General features: G+C 40.0%; 1 protein-coding gene across 4 annotated transcripts in view; it reads left to right on the forward strand.

The window, feature by feature from the left end:
* Positions 1 to 24,412, forward strand: part of LOC103723302 (sterol 3-beta-glucosyltransferase UGT80A2-like) — a 50,150-nt gene that overhangs the window by 24,793 nt on the left and 945 nt on the right. For 3 of the 4 annotated variants that reach the window (XM_039118428.3, XM_039118427.3, XM_088723571.2), the window contains exons 6-13: positions 218 to 281; positions 515 to 572; positions 6,307 to 6,484; positions 7,249 to 7,379; positions 9,422 to 9,524; positions 9,644 to 9,720; positions 16,394 to 16,441; positions 16,533 to 16,682. In XM_039118428.3, the coding sequence (XP_038974356.1) occupies positions 218 to 281; positions 515 to 572; positions 6,307 to 6,484; positions 7,249 to 7,379; positions 9,422 to 9,524; positions 9,644 to 9,720; positions 16,394 to 16,441; positions 16,533 to 16,682 (809 nt within the window). The remainder of the gene's footprint in view (positions 1 to 217; positions 282 to 514; positions 573 to 6,306; positions 6,485 to 7,248; positions 7,380 to 9,421; positions 9,525 to 9,643; positions 9,721 to 16,393; positions 16,442 to 16,532; positions 16,683 to 24,412) is intronic. The other variant, XM_088723572.2, reaches the window with a different exon arrangement.

Genomic DNA, 24,412 nt, shown 5'->3' on the forward strand with positions numbered 1-24,412 from the left:
CACTAATTTGTGAACTGTAGTTATTGAGTTTTCAGTCTTGTAACTGGTTCTAACACTCCTGATTTGGATTGCCTTCTGTTCTTGATCCATTTGGGGAACCTGTGTTGGTTTCGATATTTCTTGTTTTTTTTGATCCAGGGAATTAATATTTTTTTTTTGTTTTATGCACAATTGGAAGTTTGAATCCGACTGCTGACCTGGACGGCTGCTTGTTCAGGGCATACACATGTGGCAGAGGCGTTAAAGGTTCCAATTCACATATTTTTCACAATGCCATGGACGTGAGTTCTTTCCCTGTCCTTTATGGATTGATTGTTCTTTAGAGCGGGATAGATTTAGGTGACACTAGGCATCTCCTTCAAAGTAAAGTCATATAGACATAGACATATCCATCATAAATCTGCTACTAAATTAGTCTACTATGTGCTTTCTTTTCCCTTCTTATTCAGGAAAACTATGCATATCTATAATCTGCTACTAAATTAGTCTAATATGTTTGTTTCTCCCTAATCAGGCCAACTAGTGAATTTCCCCATCCTCTTTCTCGTGTCAAGCAACCAGCTGGATATAGAGTAAGACAGTTCAAGCCTGTCCTCAGCAGCCACTTTAGTTGCTAGTTAATTTGTTTAATTTACTATTTCTCAGTTAGATTAAATGATTAAATGGATGCTTGAATGGATCTGGTCACTTTGGAAAACCACTCAACAAGTTTTCAATCATCTTGTGACATGGTCGACCCAAGCTGTGTGAGCTTTGGTACTTCATCTTCTGATGTTAAATTTGTATTTTAATTCACATCTGAGTTTAATCTTGATCTTATACAACGGATCTTTTCATCACATCCTAATGCATGGCGAAGTGATTTATTCATGATTATACACATTGTATTTCATCTTGTAATATTATTCAATCATTTTATGAGCTTTTATCCCTAAGATACACTTTTAATTTATAATGGGATAGTCTGAGGACCGGTAAGCTATTTTGTGGACTATATTCTGAAGGCATATTTTACCTGAGCTTTTCTTTTTACTGGTAACTGCACATCTGCATTATGTGCTACAGAAAAAATAGTAAAAAATATGAATGCAAATTAAAAAAAATCATCATATGAAATAAAAATAAGAAAATAAATAATTTATTATAGTAGAAAGAAAATAAATAAATAAATATGAACAGAATATATAAAACAAAATGACAGTTATCCATGTTCAATTCTTCTATGATTGGTCTCTTTGATTTTTATCCAAAATCTGATGAGGCATTAAAGTAAAAGGACAAGGACGTCCAAACATGACAGGATTTTGAGATGATACCAGATCATCTTGAATGGGTGGATTGGGAAGACAGAAGGGAGGGGGAAGAGATCTGACCACAATATGGTCAAATTTGGCGGGATAGCGGAAGAGATAAATTAAAAGGGGAAAGAGAAAAATAGAAAGATGCTTTCCTATCCAGGATGGGGAGTGCTAGGTATTTTAGAAATAAGAGGAGGACATCTTGATAAGAATATTGACAAATTGAACCTAAGGGAATATTCCAACATTCAAAACTCCCTTTTTTATATTACAGTACAGATTTTTTCCTTACAAATCTCAGTAGGAGCAGTTCTTTATTGGTAGTATAAATAATGTTGCGCATTTGTCTCTAGTCCCTACGACCTTCAAATATGTCAAGAACTATATAACGAGTAGCCATGGTTCTTGTAGGTCTATAGCGGCTTTCTTCATTGAGTAGCTTATAGTCAATGCATTTATTGTTAAATAGCTAATTGACCTAAAAACTTAAACTGATAGGGACTGAACCCCCCCCCCCCTCCGTGCTGCGCCCAACCGCCTGCCTGCACGCGCGCGCGGCACGTCGAGGAGCCATAGTTAATAACCAACTGAACCAAAAAAAATGTAAGCTGATACGAAGAGGGTCAAGAATGCATATCAGGCTTACAGTTTATTGCATAACCTGTAGACAAGCATTTCAAATTGAATCCTAGGGAAATATTCCAACATTTAAAACTTCCTTTTTTATATTACAGTACAGATTTTTTACTTACAAATCTCAGTAGGAGCAATTCTTTATTGGTAGTATAAATAATGTTGCGCATTTGTCCCTAATCCCTACTACCTTCAAATATGTCAAGAACTATATAACGAGTAGCCATGGTTCTTGCAGGTCTATAGTGGCTTTCTTCATTTTTTTTTTTTTTTTTTGGTGCAACGGCGTCTCACATGGCTTTCTTCATTGAGTAGCTTATGGTCAATGCATTTATTGTTAAATAGCTAATTGACCTAAAAACTTAAGCCGATAGGGACTACCCCCCCCTCCCCTCCCCCCCACGCTGTGCATAGAGGGATCATAGTTACTAAAATCAGTAAAGCAAACATAATGATTGGAATGGGTCAAGCAAGAACGGCAGAACCATTCCGAACCGAGCGGTTCTCGCCGTTTTGAGCCGTACTGGTGGCTCATCAATACAGTTCGGGCAATGAAAACGAAACCCATTGTCGAAACTGGAGAAGGAGAAGGAAAGAGAGAGCGAGCTGGAGGGAGAGGGCGGGATGCCGATGGAGGCCGCGAGAGGTGCGACCGGACCTCTGTTTCGTTCGAAACAGGGGAACCGGTTGTGGCCTCGCCTCCCACGGCCTCCCTCCCCCTTCTTTCTCTTTTTCTCTCTTCCACGGTATAGTGCCCTCTCTTCTGTCGGTACAGGCCTGACACGGCCTGTACTTGTGCCGTCGGGGAACCGGTACGGTGCCCGGTACCGGTTCCGCCGACCTTGGGGTCAAGATAATAACTGGATTAGTTAAATAAATGACTAGTTTGGAGGGGATTTAAATTCCAGACCTCCAACAAACCTGAACTCTAATACCATGTTGAATAACCAACTGAACCTAAAAAATGTAAGTTGACAGGAAGAGGGTCAAGAATGTATATCAGGCTTAAAATTGATTGCATAACCTGCAGACAAGCATTTCAGTTTGTAAGCTTCTAAGTGTGAAGATTGCAGTTTTTGTTTTCAATGGGGCTCTAGTTACATGGAGTAATTTTTGGGTTTGTGTGGGTTGGAAGTTCCATATGTATGTAGAGAGATTGCATAGTATGTGTGCCACATGGTGGTACCGTATCATGTATTGGATTATGAATTAATATAAGTTGCATGTTAGGATATCTCTTGTATCCTAAATTAAACAAGTTTGCTGATGCTGATGAACATAACTCAACCCATTGTATTGCACTGTATTTGAAAATCCAAACCATGTACATTCAGATGAATCAGATCAAATTGGGTCAAATCATTTTGGTCAAAGTTACAATGTAAAAACAAGAAGCTTACATTGCAACTTCAAAATGCTAGTATGGATCAACATGGGAATCATCCTTCCATGATACATTGATGTATACAAATAACAAAAACAGAGGCAATATCATGAGGTAATTCTCCTTGCCTCCGTGCTGCATGCCAAGTAAAATTATATTTGTCATCATAGTCAATAGTGGTAATATTGCATACACTATTAAAGACTAATATTTTTTATTAAGGGGAGGTTGTAATTTCCCACCCAGGTGTAGGTGAGATTTGGACCCATGTCATTGGTACTGACTCCTATTAAGCAGTTGCCGCCCACATCATGCCTGACTAATATTAATCTTAACATTATATGAGAAAGCCATGCAGTATATGCATGGTATCTATCATGCTAGTGTGAGCAACTGGATACAATAGTGACTATTCGTATGGCAGAAAACTTCTACTTAGGGTACTACACCCACTTCGACATCTCTGTGGAAACTCGTACTCCACCTTGTGCATTTCCTTATGTGTTTTTAAAGATTCGCTCCCTTGTGCCTGCACCTGAACCCCGTTCTGTGGTTATCATTTTCTGCCCATCTTTTCTGCAGCACTTATGCCTTGTGATTTTTTCTTTTTTTTGGTACAATGGCGGCTCACACACGACGGGTGTGAGTGCAGCCAACAGAATCGGAAAAAAGAAGTGCCTAGTGATTCAGAAATAACAAAAATTGCTTGATGGATTTAGTTCTTCCTCATCACTGTATTGGAACAATCTCATTTCTAGCATGTTGCTAGCTTTCATCGTACTCTTTATTTTCTTTATGTGGTTAAATGGAACTTTTAGATATCAATTTCTTTGTTAATGGAAATCATCTTATTAGTTTGAACTTTGAATGGTTTAAATTTTTAAATATTGTAGAAAATAAAAATGCAAACAAAACTCTAGGTGAACAATTTCTTCATATTGCCTGAACTCTATGCCATCTGCCACCCTTATTCATAGTCTAAATGTTCTTCTTTACATATTTGTTTTGGTTTTACTATGTTAATGTCGTCCTCTTCTTTTTTTATTCAAAATTCTTTTTTTTAGTTTCCCATTTGATCATTTCAAAAATTTACATGTCATTTCCTCGCATCTTTCCCACAAATTTGTATCACATGTATTACAATTTTTGATTCCCTATATTTAGGGTGAGAAATGTCCCCCAATATGAGGCCTGCTGAGGCCTGATTTTTTTTTGTTAGTTTGTAGCGTAACCATTTGTCTTCTTATGGGCTGGAGGTTGGCTTGACAGTTGGCACTCTCTTTTCCTATTAATGGCACGAAGTCTCTAAGGCATTTTCCCTTTGTGCATTTGTTTTTACCCTTTATCTTGTATGAATTGCTGTAAGTAGTAAACTATGCCGACCTAATTGTATTTGTTCAGGTGCTTGTTGCATTCCCTTTTTGTTTTGATGCTTACATCAAGCTTGTCAAACTCATTAAAGCGTTATTTTCTTTATCATGGTTTATAAACCAGACTCTCGTTGATATTTGTGATGTCTTTTATGTCTATCATTCATTCCTTATCTGCGATGTCCTTATACATCTGATTATAGTGCGTACTATAAAGAGTACTTGCTTTTCTTCTTGAAACTACTTGTTCTTTGCTCAATCGTGTGTGGGTTCTTGGTCAAAGTTCTTGTCTACTGTATTACCACTCATCTTATTTACTTTTTATTAGTTCCACACCCATAACATCTACTAGTTGGTCTTTTTTGCATCTCTCATTGAAATTGTTTCTAGATTTCTACTTAGTGAATGCACGAAGCTCAACCTAGCTGAATCCTTGGGCTAATATGCCTGGTCATCTTGTGTGAGACTCTTGTCTTTCATTTGTTTTTGTCGTGATCCTTCTGCTCAGTGTATTTGTGTTTACTATCACAAAGATGGGCATTTTCATACTTTTTTGAGTGGTCACCTATGGTAGTTGACTGTAATTTCTCATGAGGTTTGTGTATCCATTGTTGCATTTCACCAGCTCCTTCGCCCATGTTGCCTAGCTGGTCCTATGCCATTGCATTGCTATCTTAGCTTAAGCGTGTAACTTGATATTGATCACTTTGTAGCTTTATCATACGGATGCCCTCTCCTGTGCTCGAATGCACATATCTGACACCATTTCCTCTTCACTTGCATGCAAGGTCGGAGGAACCGGTACTGGGTACCGTACCGATTCTCCGGCAGTACGAGTTGGCACGAGCCATGCCGGGCCCGTGCCGATAGAGAAAAATGCCGGAGCCAGAGAAGGAGAAGAGAAAAAGAGAGTGGGGGAGGGAGGGAGAACGAGCGACGACGGATGCCGGTGGAGGGCCGCGGGGTGCCAGCCTCGGCCTCCGCTGCCCCCTGCAGCCCTCCACTGTCGTCCGCCGCTGCTCGTTCACCCTTTCTCCCCCGCTCTCTCTTTCTTTCTCTTCTTCTTCTCTGGCTCTGGCAGCGAGCCATTTTCAATGGCTGAACTGTATCGGTGAGCTACTGGTACAGCTCGGAACTGGCCAGTTCAGCTCGGTTCCGCATTCCTTGCTTGCATAAGCCAATATAATATCCTGGTGTTACATAATCTTGGATAAGAAGTTTCATGTTCTTTATAACACATACCGAGGAACTTGTGCCCTTTTTATTGGGGAAGGGCCATACTGATGAAAATTGGTGTATAAACTCACATTGTAGGAGTGGTTTAATAAAGTACTGCTAAGCATTATTAGTCATGTATAGCTCTATTACTATGGTGCCCTTTGATTGTTCTCTTATTCTTTCTTTTTCGGCAATGTTTCACTTTTCTTTTCCTTTTTTTCATTTTATACTGTGTAAGGACATAGATTTTAGGACCTAAGATTTATGTAATATTAGAATTCTTGAGTCCTTTCATCTGATTTTGTATTTCAATAAGAATTCCTCCTTTGCTATATTTATGTCAGTTCATTCTTCTATGTGGTTTTGATAATTACTTGGTTATTATTTTGTATTCCTTTTGCAGCTTTCATACCAAATTGTTGATTCTATGATCTGGCTTGGAATACGAGACATGATAAATGATTTTAGGAAAAGAAAGTTGAAGCTGCGACCTGTAACATATCTTAGTGGAGCCCAGGGTTCTGCTTCCGACATTCCTCATGGTTATATATGGAGTCCTCATCTTGTCCCCAAACCAAAAGGTCAAGTACATATTGACTCGGAGACTATAATTAGAGGTTGAAATTCACTAGATAATATAAATAGCTAAATTGATACACCAGGAGAGGATAAACCAACACAGGCAGTGCATGGTTCAGCATGGAATTACAATTGGACTAATATTCAACTTAGGTCTTTATGATAGAAGAGAAACCTTTTTTGTTCTCACTGATCTCTCTTTTATTTGAATTGACGCGACTCAAAAAATAAGTTAATCAACTCTTCTATTCATGCTTTCTAGTTTTAATAAATCATAAATGCTAAAATTTTATGTCACCGTTTCATACCGAGCATACTGAACCATAGCAGTACTGAATCGATACCGGGTACGTTTGGGGGGGGGGGTGGGTACCGAGTATCGATACGCCAAACCGATCTTATATAGGACGTACCAACATTGACCAATATGGTACCAGGACCTGGTATTGAGCCTTCGAACCTTGTTTTATCATGTACTTATTGCAAGATTCGCTGTCTCGATACCGGACCCCGTACTGGTGCTACGTTAGCATAGTGTCGGTATGGTACGGTACGAGCAGTATGCCATCCGTACCGGATACCGGTACAGTACGGTAAGCCTTGTACCACCCTGTTCGGGTCGGTACAACATACCATGACCTATCGTATAGTTGTTTCTTATGCGACTTAAGCCTTTTAGGATGGAAAGCATGCATTTTCTGCATTGGTGGATCATTGCTTTTTTTATGATGTTCTGACAAATCCTATCTTAATTTTTGATTTGCAGACTGGGGACCTAAGATTGATGTAGTTGGATTTTGCTTTCTTGACCTTGCATCAAACTATGAACCTCCAGAATCACTTGTGAAATGGCTTGAAAGTGGTGAAAAGCCTATTTATATTGGATTTGGCAGCCTTGTGAGTTCAATTTTCTGCTATCACATGTTTTATGTGTTTTATGGAAAATATCTGTCTAAAAGGTGCAACTTCAATGAAATTTTATGTTTTGTTCTTTCCTTCAAAGCAATCACATGTTTGTCTAGTATCATCGGTATGGAATTTGTTGCTGATTTTCTTCTGAAGCCTGTCACTGCCCAAAGTGGCTATTTATCTTCATTTTCTATAAATAATGGTTAACTTTAAATATTCAAGAGATAAATGCAACTTCTTTTTATTCCTTCACTGCCTAATTCATGCACTATTATTTCTGTCATACTAGACTGTTTACTCTATACTAATATAACACTAGTTATTTTTCACTTTTCTGAGGCTTCCTGTTAGCCAACGCAAACCATGCTGCCATTTACAGAACTACAAAAGATTAGCTGTATCCATTGGGATATCCAGATCTGTTTAGTGCTTGACAATGTTGACATCATCAGTCCAATGCCATCTTACCATCTTGCCCAAGAAATTTAGGAGTAATGTTTTGTTGGTGTATAATGTTTGACAATCTTCGCAATCTGGGGGCTATTGGCATGTTTCCAGGCTATACTACTATGAAAAATTATAGTTAATAAGGTCTTCTACTCATGACCTCCTTCTAAAAATGCTCTTTTTGGAGGAAGTGAAGGTAATTGTTTATTAATAAGCCCATTCTGATTAACTAATCTGGTTGACCACTAAGAGCAGATTTTTGAGTATGCTTCCACTATTGTAAATTTATTTCTTCGATCTACTGACTAATTTTACAGTCTTGAACACCTGTACTGAATGCAATCTTCAGTCCAACACTTTTCTATGAGCTCTTTCTTGAAAAGTTCGAACTGTTGGTTGCTGTATTTGGTTTATTATTAATTGGGTGTCTGTCTCTTGTCATCCTGCATTGGTTTCTTTGCCTTTTCGCTGGCCCATTCATTTAGACTTCAGAACAATTCTTTGTTCGCACAGTAGTTATTATTATACAGATTTGTTGTAGAGTAGATTGCCAACATAAGTTATCCACTATCCGAGATTGACTAGGAACTCCGTGGGTTCTGATTTGTGAAGCTCTGAAGCTAGAACTTGAAATGTGTACGCCAAAATAGCTCATTTTGACCTATGTTCTCATAAACCAGATGGATCTATGATGAGCTCTCATTCTTCCAGTTAGTAGAAGATATAAAATGTGCTGATGAGAGCTAACCATCAGTCTAGGCAAGTGTTAATCGCTAAAGTTGGTATTCAAGTGGCACATTGCCAATTCACCTTTGCTGTAGTGCACTAACAACCTACATAAGTTACCTTTGGTTTATTGATGACAAAATTGAGAATAGAACTGAGGGAAAGAAGGGTATAGTTAAATCATTGAACTATTGAAGGCTTTGTATCAACAATGGGGCACTTGTAGGAGCCATCAGGGCTATTTTCCTCAGCCTGGTGGTGATCATGTTCTCTGTTTAAATTATGTACGAAAAAGTATTAACCTGGATACTTTTTTACTATCACTAGTATTGGAATGACTCAGAGCCGGTGTGCAGTTTTTTCAGGATGTCAAATAATATCCCAAACTCTTCCAATGCAAGCGTATTTAAGCATGATAATCTTGGCAATGATGCTGCATTTCAGCCCTCAGAAATTTTTCTTTTTAGCTACTTGACCGGCATAAGTCTTCAGAAATTATGAATTTGAATATTTTATTCTTGGATGAATTACATATACACACATATATTTGTTTGAGAAAGGAATTAAGAAAATTAATAAAATAAGTACTTTTTGTTGTAACCTTAGGTTCAGAACCCGTAATCTATAGATCTGTCATGGAATCAGTTATGCTACATGATGTAATGGGAAAAAAAGGTTCTGATAGATGTAGATGTCTGCTATTGCTTTTGCAGTTTGCTTACTAAATTACCGTGTAGGTAAATGTGTTTTGTTCAACTTTTCTAATTGTTTAATATACTCATCGCTTCTATAATACTTTCCTTTGCACTTCACAATTGTTGACTTTCTTGCTTTTAACTCTTTTGGTGATATCATAGCCTGTCCAAGAACCAGAAAAAATGACTAGTATTATTGTGGAGGCACTGGAAATAACTGGCCAGAGAGGTATCATTAACAAGGGTTGGGGTGGCCTTGGGAACTGTAAGTTTCTTGTCCTGTTTCCTGACCAAATTATTTGTAGCATTTTATGCATATTTTGTATCTTATAAATGCTTAACCTCTTGCCAAATCTTTGTGACAAGTAACATTATATTTTCCAGTGCCAGAGCCTAAGGAATTTGTTTATCTACTGGATAATGTTCCCCATGATTGGCTGTTCTTGCAGTGTAAGGCAGTGGTAAGTTTTTCAAATACCTTCTTTTGATATGCTAAAAAAATTTCGATAAGTGGCAATCCATCTATAGTCAGCACCCTTCCTCTCGTTTTACTAAGAAGCCTGTTCTGTGAAGTAGAAACTTAGAATATTTCAGTAGAGAATAAAACCTGCTATTGCTTTTCAGAATAATAAGTTGCTCTTTGTTTTGGTAGTTTAAGATATGCTGCCTTTTATGGTTATGAATGTTTTGTATGATTTATAAATGGAAATATCTCACTAGGTTATTTACATCCTTTAGGTTGTTTGTCTGCTTATTAGACACGCATCCCTGAATAATAGGGAAAAAAATATTTGGCTTTCAAAAATCATTGTGAATATTTCAATTTTGACAAGTTAGGGAAGAAGACAATAAAAGCTGTGTTGCAGTTATTTTATAATGCAAAATTCAGTATTTTATATTACCCCCAGATGACTCATTTATAGAATCGAAGGAAACTGGAAGAACGAGAGAGCCCAGCTAAACTAGGATCTTAACCACAAATATCAAGCCATGCACCATGATTTCCTTTCTCCTTTACCCAGCTTTGCTGTTTCAACTTATAAGATTACAACCTTTGTATAATCCGGGATTCATCAAGTCTTAACTCCTCTTTTTTAATTTTGTCTATCTCCTATTTGTCTTTCAGTTGTTTCAAGATAACTTTGTTTCCATGGTTTCATATTGTTATTTAAATATTTCATCTTAATATGGACTACCTCTTCGTGATGAACAGATCTTTTAGCCTTTCCTCTTCTGGTTATACCACCCTTCGACATCAGTGTTTTCGTCTTTGTATTGAGTCTTGTGATCTTTATCTCCGACATTTATATGCTGTCAACATTTATGGCCCAATTTACAGTTCTCCTTGGATTTTCCTCTTTTTTTGTGAAGGCACAAATGACTATAGCATATACTGAATACCTTATAATTTTTCAAAATGGCATCCTCTCCTCATAATCGCCTGATGAAAAAGGTTTCTTAGCGTTAACTTTGATTTCGTGGTTTAACATGCATATAGATATGCATGTAGATCCCAACCTAGCATTCTCGTTCTCTTCTGGCGTGATGGTTGGGAAGCAAGCATTACTGCTCCGAGGTCTTTGCTACAAAATTTATTAGTCCCGTATGGATGGACTCTTTCAAGTTGGATTGCATCTTAACTTACATCACCCCCATAGTTTTAGATGGGTCTTTTGGTTTCCATAAACTATCAGGATACCATGTAGATTATGGCACATCATAGTGCCCAGTCTTGGTAGAATATCATCATGCCCCTTAATTCATGTTTCATAAAAGCTCGAAATCATGGTCTGCTATCCTGGTATCGGGCATCAGATTGGTTGTTTGGCGGCATCGGTTGGTACGGACTTGCGTCGTGCCGTGCCTGTATCGACATAGTAGAGGAGGCGGGGGAGAGGGCGAATGGGAGAGAGGAAAAGAGAGGAGGGAAGGAGAGAGGAGGCTGGCGGAGGGCCGACGCCCTGGGCAGGAGGCGGACGGCTGCCGCCCCGGGCACGAGGCCGAGGCCGCCGCCGTCTCCTATTTCGTTCGAAACAGGGGTCCGGCTGCTTTTTAATTTTGCGATTTTTAAGTGAACTCGGTAACAAAACAGGGGTCTGGCCGCTTTTTAATTTTGCAATTTTTAAGTGAACTCGGCAAATCACTTGCCGATTAAAAATCGCAAAATTAAAAAGCAGCCTACTTGCTGACTTCACTCAAAATTAAGGTCGGAGAAACCAGTATCAGGCATCGTACCGGTTTTTCGACTAAACAAGTCGGTACGGACCGTGTCGGCTCTGTACCAATAGAGGATATCTTCGGAGAAGAGAAAGAGAGCGAGCAGGGGAGGGAGGGAGGAGCGGCGGCGGAGGCCGCGGGGAGAAACAGGGGATGTGGCTGTGGCTAAAAAATTTGAGAATTTTCAAGTGAACTTGGCAAGCGATTTGCCGACTTCACTTGAAAATTTTCAAATTTTTTAGCTGCAGCCGTGTCGGCCTTAGCTGGCGTCCGCCGCTGCTCCTCCCTCCCTCTTTGCTCGCTCTCTTTCTCTTCTTCTCTGGCTTGGGCAGCGAGCTTGTTTTAAAGCCGGAATTGTATCGGTGAGCCACCAATACGGCTCCGAACGGGCGAAACCGTCCGGTTCAAGACGATTCCACATTCCATGCTTCCCAGACGGTTCCGCATTCCATGCTTTTCAGACGGTTCCGCATTCCATGCTTAAAAATCACGAAATTTAAAAGCGGTCGACTTGCCAACTTCACTTAAAAATCACGAAATTAAAAAGCGGTCGGACCCCTGTTTTGAACGAAACAAGGGATTCGGACGCGGCCTTTGCCTCCTACCCAGGCGCCGGCCTCCGCCACCCTTCTCTCCCTCCCTCCCCTGCTCGCTCTCTTTTCCTCTTTCCTTCTTCTCCTCCTCTGGCAACAGATTTCATTTTTGTTGCCAGAATCGTCCCAGTCTGCCATCGGGACGGCTCGGTACGATCGAAACTGCCCGGTTCTGGACAGTTCCGCCAACCCTACCCGAAATATCATAATCAGTTGACAATTTTAGAAAATCACAACTATTACTATCCAACTCAAGGTTCGCCGTCTTGGTACTGGACTCCGGACTGTCTGGTACCATTCTATTACAGTATCAGTATACTGTATAATACGAGATGGCGAGGCGTACGGAGTGTCGGTATGATATGAGACTGTATATCAGTTTAGTACAGTATGCTTGGTATGATATGGTATTGATCGGTACAACAAAGCTTTCCACTTAGCTACCTCTTTCTTTAACCGTCTGAGCCCTCTCTCTTCTACCTAAGTTTTCTATTTTGGATGAATTTTCTTCCTAAGGATCTCTTTGTCAGACTCTGATTCTCAACGGTGCAAGTCTCAATCCTTATGGTGTTAGAGGATGATTATGGTTCATTATTTACAGATTTGTTGATTTCTTGACTTGAGGAAAAGTAAGTGTTTGTGTAGCTCTACTATTACATCGTATACATTTTAATTATTTTTTGAACTATTTTAGTTTCACATGAATATGAAAAAGATAATACTAAAATCCTAGTTTTTTATTAGTAAACATGTCTCTTGCTATTCCCTAATTTTTCTTGTGCATGCAAAATTCTAATACTTTATTTTTAATTTAAATATGAGATGAATTAGACTGCATGAAAGAATGTTGGACATAGGTTCAACAAATATATTATTTTATTGAACATGTTGTGATGTATTGTGAGATCAAACAATTAATATTATTATCAAATAAAACTTTAATATTTTTAGAGTAATTTGGCTCCTCAAGAGTTGAATCCTGGCTCCATTCCTGCTGTACATGTACATATATATACAATATGAATGTGTGTACATATTTATGATATGTATATAGATATATATATATATATTTATGTACATAATATATATATGCATATATATATATATATATATATATATATATATATATATATACACATGCATACACACATATATATATGTACACATGCATACACACATATATATATGTACACATTACACACGCACGCGCGCACACACACACACACACATATATATATACATACATACATACATACATACATACATATATATACATATGTGTGTGTGCGCGCGCACGCGTCTATATGTAATGTATGTATGTTTGTATATTATGTATGTAGGTATATATATAATGTATGTACGTCCATACGTAAGGATGTACATAGGTATATAATGTACGCATGTACGTATCTGTACATATGTATATATATAATGTGTGCGTATATGCATGCATGCATTTACAAGAAAATCATATATGTTTGGAGATGGTTAAAGGTTAGTAGTTTTGAGCTGTTGGCTTCCAAACAACATAACAATTGCTACAGCAGATGTTAATACATCCATCTGAAGAGTTCTATGCAGCTTCATTTGCAGCACCCACGTTCACTCACAAGGAACAATACAGCCCCTTAGAAGTTTCTTTATGCCGAGTCATGACCAACTGTATACTAATATCCATATTTAAGTGCAGGTTCAGGTACTTCAGGCTAAATCGAAGGATGTAGGTAACAGGTGGATTTTTATGGTACCTTCAGAGTTTTTGAACACGAACACTTGTGGAACTTGACTTTGCTGAAAATTTCTATCAACTGACTAAAACATTGTTGTTGGATCAAAATTTAATGATTTCAATGTACTTTTTAATGCTTAAGAAATCTTCAGCACTATTATGTTACACGGCATGATACACTATTTGGTTTGTTGTGAGTGAAGGTGCATTGTAAATGAGGTTGCAGCAGCTGACTTTGCAGCAGGTAGACATGTCTGTGATTGAAATATTTCTGTTTGGTTGGATCAGTAATAGATGTTGTAACCAAGGTATGCTCAATTGACCGGAACCGCTCGGTTCAACTCGTACCAAACCGGTGCCGACAGGCACCGATATGGTACAACATATAAATTCGGTTCTGTACTTGAACCGATTGGTTCCGTACTTGAACCGTGTTTGGGGAAGAGCGCTCGTGCGTGCGCGAGCTGGGAACCGGGAGCGGTTTCCTGCGCTGGAAACTGCGCCCGTGCAGGATTCCCCGTGTTGGAAATGCATCTGCGCATGATTCTCCGTGCTGGAAACTCACCCGCGCGCGGTTTCCTGTGCAGGGCAGCGCACCCATGCGGGCTAGCAGCCCTCGTGGGCCATTAATACCATAGAGTGGCATTTAATGCAACTTTGTGGCATTTAACGCGTCTGCACGTGGACATGCGCGAACGTGTAGTTTTTTTTTCCTCGTCTGCGTGCGGACACGCGAACGGGGAATCACGCACCCGCATGCGATTCTCCGCGCTGGGAACCGCTCCCGCGGCCAATTCCCCAACAGGGAATCGCGCCCGTGCGCGGTTCCCTGCGCATGGTAGCGCGCCCACGTAGGCTGGCAGCCCGCGCCAGCCCGCATGGGCCATGTAATTGCACAACGCATCCGCACGCGGATGCGTAGTTTTTTTTCGCGTCCGCGCGCGGACGTATAGATTTTTTTTCCTCGTGGACGCGACGCATGCAGTTTTTTTTTTCCGCGTTCGCACATCGCGTCCCCGTGCGCCTCCGGTTAGGTACCGGTGAAACCGGTACTGAATGGGTACCGTACTAGTACTGGTGCCCATCGGTACGTCGGTGCGGTCGGTACGGTCGGTCCGGTGAACCTTGGTTGTAACTATTGTTTGTTGTTTGGAAGACGGCAACTAAGAGGTACTATCCTTTCCTTACCATTTTATCAGACACCTAGAAGGCATCAGTCCAACCCATCTTATAGATGACCTAAATCAAATGGATTGAAGATCTATCAAGAGGTCCTTGTTTACCATATTGTAGAACATTTTCTAGGCTTTCTCAATTGGTCGGCAAGCCTCCATCCTTGAATTACATTATTGTAGGGGATCAACAATATTCAAGAAAATTGAAGACTACTTCTCCTCTTCTTCATTAGTGGCCAATCAGAGTTCTGGGCAAAGGAAAGAAGTGCCAGAGTAGTTGATCATAGTTGCTGGAATGGCTTATTGGATTATTGGGGTGGAGGAATGGAGCACTGAATTGGTCAATTAGGGCACTGGGATGGCCGATTGGAGCGCCGAAGTGGCAAATTGAATTGCTGAGACAATCATTCTGATAGTTGGAGTGTTGCTGAAGTGGTCGACGACCAATGAGAGCATTGGAGAGCATGGGAAGATAGCTCAGATCAGGTCCTTCAGGAGTGGGAAGGGAGAGGAGTGAGATGCTTGAATGAGGTCAGAAGAGGTCTGACCCATTTCATGAGGTGCTGCTCTTGTCTTGCTGTCATTTAGACTGCAGGTTGAAATGCTGCATTTGAGCCTGATTTGTAACTTGAGTTGCCGTGGCTCACTGACCTGCAGCCAACCAGACATGCTTGGTTCCCTACTGCTTGCATCTGGATTTGCAGATGAATTGAGATACAACCAAACAGATAGGCCCTTATTATTGCTTTGGGTTAAACCAGCTATTGAGTCTGACATATTCATGAGCATTGTGGCTCATGATAAACAGGCTGGAAGATTTCACGAAATTGGCTGAACAAAATATGAGCGGGCTTGGACCGGTGCCTCTGTATTGAGGGAAGGGGAACTTTACATAATAAATCCTCTAAATTTGCATGGCAGATATTTTATTGACAGATGTCCTGAGTAAGCTACTTCGGCAGCAGGTTGAGAGAATCTGAATTTTTCAGTTACTAGTAGTGATATGTCAGCATGAATTCAAGATATGGGAACCAGACATCATTAATATTGACATTCTTCAACAATCTTTGTGCAATAAACTTTGCTCAGAACTATTATATCTTGTTCTAAGCATTTCCTTGGTCACTGGTTCATGCAAGATTATGGACTCTGATGCATTTGACTATAGATTTTGAAATCTAGCGAGCTCCACGTATGTCTGAAGTATGGATCATGTTCAATACTAACACATCTTTTGCTTTGGAAACTTGCTGTGTAAATTTTTCTTGACATATTTGTATCTAAATCATCAATATCTGCAACTATTTCATTTATTTCCTAAACTAAGCATTCTTATTATTATAAGTAATGGTTGGTTTAAAGTCGGAGATCTCTTATTCTAAACCACAGATCATAATTTAGCTGTTTTTTTTCAACTCAGGTGCATCATGGAGGTGCTGGAACGACAGCTGCTGGCCTAAAGGCTGCGGTATCTGCCTTCTCTTTTTTTTCTGGGTCCCCTTTACTAACAATATTGAAACATAATTACTCCTCAAACACTGATGTTCTATGATGTGCAGTGTCCAACTGCTATTGTACCTTTCTTTGGTGATCAGCCTTTCTGGGGTGAGCGGGTACATGCTAGAGGGTTAGGCCCCCCACCTATTCCTGTGGATCAATTCACACTGCCAAAGTTGGTTGACGCAATAAAATTCATGTTGGATCAAGAGGTAAATATTGCTGCTATCTTATTGCTCTTTTATTTTAGTTCATTCTGGATCTTATAGTGTTTTTTGCCTTCTCTTAAGATTTTTTTTCTTTGGAAGGCGCCGCACGGGTGGGGTGGGTGGGGGAGGGGAGGGGGTCCGCGGGCGCGCACCGGTGTTGTTGGGGGTGCAGCATATATTGTTTATATTCATTTGAGATATTGTGGTAGAATGGTGAAAGCACATGCACAAGCAGTAGAAATAACCTAGGGTGCTAACTCATATCGTATATCCATTTCACCTGGTAATTTTTCCGTAGGCTGTTGACCAACTCAGATATTTAGTTCTGTTCTTCATCATTTTTAGTAATGTAAAAAGATTTTGTGAGATACCATTATACTGTTGGTGCAGATATTTTGCCTTAAATATAATTAGATCTTTGGTCATCCTTCATTTCCAATACTGATTGATATTCTTGTTAGTCGATTAAAGTAGTAACCATTAGAATATTCTAGTATATCGGCAATTTATGCGAATCTCGTATAGGGCCATATATCCGAACCCAAGGAATGTCGAACTAGCCTGAACTGTCGGGTTTGGGCGTGTTGAACCTACCTGGTGCGACACCAGGTCGGTTCGCCTGTTACATTTGGTTCTGGCTCCGTACCGACCAAAACCCATATAGAATTGGCTGAAACCCATATAGAACCGATCGGAACCGGCTAGCAAGTGCTCGAACCAGTCGGTTCGGTGCAGACTCGGTGCGAACCGGCCAATTCGCATCGAGTCAATCCGGTTTCAAACATTCTGGCATGTAGCATTGTAGCACTTCGCTTGATGCTTTTTAAAAGCATCATGTCACCTGTTGGAAAGGCCGAAGCAGCAGCGATGTGGATCTGCCGACCAGGAGGGAGTGGAGTACATAAGACCATTGTTTATGAGACATAGTCGCGGGGTGGTCTTCGATTTACTGGTGAATCTTAGTTTACGCATACTGCACAAGATAGGGACCACAGTGCACAATCTGCTACAGTCTGCAAGGATACGATTGCATATAGAAGACGAGCTCCTCAAGGCCATTTAGGAGGATACGATGCAGCTGCAGATGACTTCGCACGTGGAGTAGGATCCATAGATGTATCAGATTCTGAGTCGTATACCGGATCTATTATCCGCAGCCATAGGCAGCCTATGACCCATATGGATACCAATATGGATATGGTGCGCCTGAGGCATCTTCCGGTGGCTACTACTCTACGCAGTCCGGAGCATCTTACGAATTGGATTTTGCTGCCGACATATTTAGATAAACCTCTCCACAGCCGCATTATCAGCCAGAGGACATCTCAGTGCCAGAGCTTCAGTGAGAGATCTGAGATTACTTATAACCCGGTGCGCGTTCCTAATGGGATGAACGTATAAAAACCGCTTGGTTAAGGAGGTGGGTTGATGTGCCTTCTGACTACGCTGATGATCTGGATTTCTACGAGAGGTATCGTCACTCGACCTGATTTTGGATATTAGTATGTATGTTGGACTTTAAATGTATGTAATTGATTGTATTATTTTTTAATTTTCATGTTACTACTTGATTTGGAGATATTTTCTGTTCATTTTATGGTTTGTATCATTTTAAAACAATAAGATGCATCGTTTAAGTTACATCGGGATCATCGAAACATCAAAAATTATCAAAAAAAATCAAAAAAATATCAAATGAGACTTAAACTCATTGAAAAAGTTCAAAAAGAGTGATTACCAGATAAATTTTTTTGAAAACTCTAAAAAAAAATTGGGCATGTTGGTTTGTGAACCGGCATGCCTTATCTATACCAGTTCAGTATGGTATTGAACTGTACCGGGCGCCGGCTGGTACGGATCTCGGTACTGGTTCGGCGGATCTTGCCTGGACCTCTATCTAAGCCTTCTCAGTTCTTAGATCTTTTGTGGCAATCTCTAGGCTGATTTTATCCCCCCACCCTTAGCATCCAAAAATGAGAAAGAAACACAAAAACTTCAAGGAAAAAACAATAGTAAAAAAAAAACTTTTTGCCCTCCTCTTTTGCAAATCATTCCTCTTGAAGTTGTAGATCATAAAATCTAGTACTCTAGTTCTTTCCACTCAACATGAAATGCTAAAAAAGGGACCACAACATCTTGAAAGTTAAAATCTTAGGAGTCTATGAAGTCATTTAGGCGGACAAAGTTACCTATCTAGTGTAACATATATACCTAGATATGTCTATATGTATCTATTTATGCATTAATATATTCAAAACAGAATCACATACATGCACGTTAATAAGGACTATTTAGTGATGGCCTGAAATGCACGAGAGCCCTTTGGATAGACTAGATTAGGGTTCCAATGAAATTGGACGATTGCTGCCTAAATCTCAGAACAGGACAGCAAGAAAGTTGTTATGAATTTATGAATGACTCAAGGATTAATTGTTTGAGCTAGCTTTTTAATGTTCGATATCACAGTTATCTCGATGATTGTGAGTGGCCAATATTGAAAGGTGATATCAATTTATCCAGGGCAACAAGATTTCCGAATATCAGCTGATTTAGCAAAACATGATTAAGAATCAACCTATATGTAGAAAATTGTGATTAACAATCCACTTCCCTTTCCTCACCATCTTTCTATTTCTACCCATCTCCCTAACAAACTTATATTCTATGTCCTGGAACATTGATGGGAGACTAGGTCTCTAGGAGCAGATGGTGTCAGTGGTACAGTAGCTATTCTGTGAAAATCAGTTTTGTTGAGCAAAATTACTTTTCTATTTGAAGCTATTCTTTTAGCGTTTAATTTGAAAGATGCCCGGAATTAAAAAAAATGACCTTGGCTTCTACAACTTTGTCGTTGCCACCCTCCAAGGATGAGTGAATGCGTACCCTGTGATCTCTTCAAGTACGTCAACCACTGAACTTTTGCAAGCCATAGACATCTCTATCTAGCCCAATGAGATCCAACTTGTCCATGATATCTATAATGAGTCGTAGTGAGCACCTCATATCGTCTCTCCAGCCCCCACCAATCGTCTGATGGAGAACTGAAGCCTAAAAGATAATTCTTAATACAATTTAATATGATTAAGATATGTTGGCCAATATTTTATATTGGCCATTATATCAAGATATAACTCAGTATAAATGTGTTGACACTTTTTAATATAGCAAATCAGTGGATGCCCAATATTGGTACAGACCAGTATCTCGGCCGAATATGAAAGCCTTTGCTCAAATAGGCTGCATATGCCCATAATAGGTGAGTTACTTTGATCATCTATTAGGAGATCAGGATCTAGATCTTAACGGGTATCTTTCTTGACTTGGATTGGAACCCCTATTGTGATATGACTCTTGTTGAACATAAATGTATCTGTATGTATGGGCCAGATGGATGGAGGCAGGTATATAGCTCACATTCTCTATTGCTACTCCCTGCTAGTGCCATTGTCGTACAAAGGGGTCTTAGCGGTAAATTTGTATACCTTGCTTCTCATGTAAAAAGGTGCCAACCACAGACGAAGTACCCTTGGCTTTGTCTTGTTGTTGCCTGGGATCATGCTAGTGCTCCACGTGGATCCTCTGCTGCCTATGTGGTTTGTGTTTTTGGAGTGCCTGATCGCTGACATTTGCTGTCATTGGCATCAAAGCCAAGAACAACTTGATTCGATCCTTGTGACCATCAAATCCCCTCTCTCAGATCTGGAAATTAAAATGAAACAAAATGATATAGGAAGTGTTGGGATGATTGCTTGGTCTTGATTCTTATCGATCTAATGGCTCAGTATTAGATCATTGGACCTGCTGGTGCCAGGCCTGCCATGGAATCTTGTGAAGCAACAATTATCCATGATTCCTTTCTTTCTTACGCAAATCATTTTTTTGATCTAGGCTTCATCAAAATCTGGCATGAACTTGGTAGCCAATGTTTCTGGCAAGGGCTCCGCAGATGCATCAGTTGGAAGCCGAGAAGACATGTTATGTGGTGGTTGGAGGGCGGGGCAGCAAGCAGCAGCTGTTTTGCTTGTTGCTATGCAACCACACAATTGGGGAGGATGATGAAGAGGGGAAGAAAAGCTTGTTTAAGTTGCCTTGACCTTTTTCTATATGACCTTATATTTCAAGAAGGTTGGGGCATACCATTTTCTGTATCATGTAAGCCTGATAGAGAGATGGTTTTGCATGTGACATGCAAAGGCAAATAAGGCTTAAACATCCAGGACCAAATGCAGGACTGCACAAGCCTTTATGATAGGCCAATGCTGTCTGGCTGAAACTTATCGATTGGTCCAATATGGATACTTATAAAGAAGAAGTTGTGATAAGTGCAGTAAAAGAGAAGAAATATGTATCATGTCATACGTAGCCAGCTGGCCAATTAATTAAATAATTATAGGACTCGTAGCTAAGCCCATCATTGTGGCATTAGTGTTCATGGTACAGCAATGTGTGAGCAATAACAGCCCTTTTACTGTTTTAGTTCTCTATGCCATCAAGTAACAAGTAATCTAAAAATAGAGGAAAGGGCTGCATAAAGCAAAGTAAAAAAAAATCTTTTATTGACTGCTAATCTACCTCGAGACATACTAGGACCCAACATCAACAAATGACAATGAAATGCACTATTGGTTGCAGTTCTTCTTGATTCGCTGGAACGAATGATATCACGGTCTGCTGTGCCGGTACCTGGCACCGTAACGGTTGCTCGGCGGCACGAGTCGGTACGGGCCCGCGTTGTGCCAGGCCTATACCGACACAGTAGAGGAGGCAGGGGAGAGAGCGATCGGAAGAGAGAAAAAGAGAGGAGGCCGGCGGAGGCTAGTACGCGGGCAGGAGGCGGCGGCCTCGATCAGTCCCTGTTTCGTTCGAAACAGGGGTCGGACCGCTAAAAAATTTTGCGATTTTTAAGTGAAGTTGGCAAATCGTTTGCCGACTTTACTTAAATATCACGAAATTAAAAAAAAATTAAAAACAATTAAGTGAAGTTGGCAATGAGTTTGCCGACTTCAACTTAAAATCTGCAAAAAATAAAAAGGGCTCCTTTTGGGCCCTTGTTTCGAGCGAAATAAGAGACCAGAGGTGGAGCCCCGCTTCCGCTCTCCCTAGCCTTCACCTGATGACGGCGTCTCGGTTTGGTTGCCGGAACCGTCTCGGTAAGCCGCTGGCTCGAGACGCTCCGAACTAGGCGGTTCGGGACGGTTTCGCCGACCATGAATGATATAATTCTAAAAGTCTGAAACGAAAGTCCATCGTCTCGGTACCGGATTCCGTACCAGTGCCACAGTAGCACAGTGTTAGTACGGTGCGGTATGGTACGGAATTTTTTGGTATACCGAGAATCGGTACGCCACCGGTACGGTACAGTGCGCTCTACCGTACTGTTCGGTTCAGGCCGGTATGGCATACCATGCCTGAAACTCTTTCTCTCGATTAATCACTCGAAGCCCCCCATCATGTAAAAACTTGATCCGAACACCTCGTAAGCTGATTTTGAGCTATTACATTCTCCCTTGGTGCACAATAAGAGATACTGTTATGCTATTGCATCGTGTTGTTTGGCATGTGGGTTGGTAGTGGTGGTTGGGGGTTGGTTTGTAATGGAGTGAGCTGAGACCATAAGGAAAGCCCTTAATCTTCAAACTTCTATTTTTTCCCAAATATGTGGAAAACTCTCTAATTCTCCCTTACGAAGGTTAAATAATGTTGCCAAACCCTATAGGTCCTGCTTTTTCCTTTTTTTTAGAAATGTGGTGGAGTTGCCACCATCATTGTTTGAACCGTGGACCATCCTGTGGGGAGAGGAATGCCAACCAGCTGAGATAAAGGCTGGTTGTCATCCTGCATGTTATTACCTTTTTGATATAAGTTTTTCAATTCTTAGATCTTTGATTTAAGAGTATTTTGTCAGTTTAGTATCTGGCATAAAACTTAGGTTCTAGGATTGATTCTAAATTTCTTATGATGCTATTAGCATCAAGTTCAAGATATGGAAATGTGATAGGGAGAAGAGTTTTGGTTAATCTTACGATAATAAATGTTCTGTTGCTGCGACTAGGTCTTAAAGTTACAGGAGACCAGAGTGGCTATCAGTGGTGATGAGATCAGATCTTCTCCAGTCACTGAACAGGTCCAGTGTGCTGTACCTGTCCAGTGCAAGCACGAACTGGAGATAATCCAAACTTGTTGGTGACCAAGAAAATCTGGTGCTAAAAGTGGTGAACAAATTTGAAAATTCTTTGGCCAATGATGTCATTAACTAATGAATGCACTTGCTTAGAGGATTTATTTTGTTTAGAAGTTATGTTTTTTAACAGTAGGAGGAGGAGAAGGCATGGTGGGTGGGAAGAGATGATCTACTGGATTACTGGATCACCTTAACATGTTTACAAAGTTGTGACTTGTGAGTCAACTTTCAAGTATTGATACAAAATTTTTATAATACTCTCCTACTTCTCACCTGTGTTTGACCATCCTACATGCATCATGTTATTGCAATCTTGTGAGAGTAAGACAACTCTTGATAAACCCTAGCTAGTTTTAGAACAGGTTAGGTCTGAAGACTGAAGAAGAAAGAGTTCTCAGATCAAGGTTAAGGATGAATTGATGGTGAGATATTATTTTTGCAATGAAAAGTATTAGAAGAAATGTTGTTGCTAGTTGATTAATGATTTAGAGAGGAAAAGGAAAATGAAGCCTTCAAAATCCAATCATTGTGGCTGTGCGTAAATGCATGTGCTCGTGCTTAGGCATGCTTCTTGTGCATTTGTCCACATGATTTTCTTTTTATCTGGAATGTTCACATTTCATCAATCAAAATTTTGTTTTCATGTTTGGTTTCAAACTGATCAGATCTTTCAGAGTGAAAAGAAGAGAGATTGATCTATTTGCAAATATTTTTGAGAAAAGATCCCAATGCAGGTTAAGTATGAACTAAAGGTGAGATGTTATTATTGCAAGAATATATATGTTAGAATAGTAGTGCTAATATGTGGGTGCCCATGCAACAGCCTAAGAAAGGTTGGTTCTAGCTAGAAAACTGTGGGGCCGACATCGATGATCCACGCCATTGGATGTAATATGTTATCTATTAACTTTTTATCATTAAAAAATTGTGGTTTAGAGATCCCAATCTTATACATCCACCGGTCAAAAAAATTGCATTGGTTGTGCCATTTAAATTGGCTATTTTTTACCAACGGATGTGCAAAAAATGCATAGGCTAGGGTTCTCCAAATTATATGATTTTTGAAAATAACTAGTCTGGAGATAGTATTTATCACACAACTCAGATCTTCGGTGTTGGGCTCCTAATCGTCCAATTAGGATTGACTGACCTTATTTGGGTTATTATGTGGACGCGTATATGTTAGCTCTACTCTATATATTTGTGTATCGGTTCGGGCCTGTTCGGCTCGAAGGAAGAGGAGGAGAAAACATCAAATTATACTTCAAATTATTAAAAAAATAAAAGAAATTGATGACGAGGAGGAAGAAACTTCAAATTATACTTAAATCATTGAAAAAATTGAAAAAAAAATTGATTACCATTAATTCAAACTTAAGAACATTGAAAAAAAATGGCATGGCGGTTCGGAACTAGCATGCCATTGCGTACCGCGTGTCGGTATGGTACCAAACCAATACCGTACTGAATCGACCGTTGACCGGTACGTGACTTGGTACCGGTTCGGCAGACCTTGTGTGTACGTATACCGGTGCATATATGCAAGGAAGCA

Source organism: Phoenix dactylifera, chromosome 6, assembly GCF_051530095.1.
Source record: "Phoenix dactylifera cultivar Ajwa chromosome 6, Ajwa_hap1_PhDact_Kaust_v1.1, whole genome shotgun sequence".
Classification (NCBI taxonomy): Eukaryota; Viridiplantae; Streptophyta; class Magnoliopsida; order Arecales; family Arecaceae; genus Phoenix; species Phoenix dactylifera.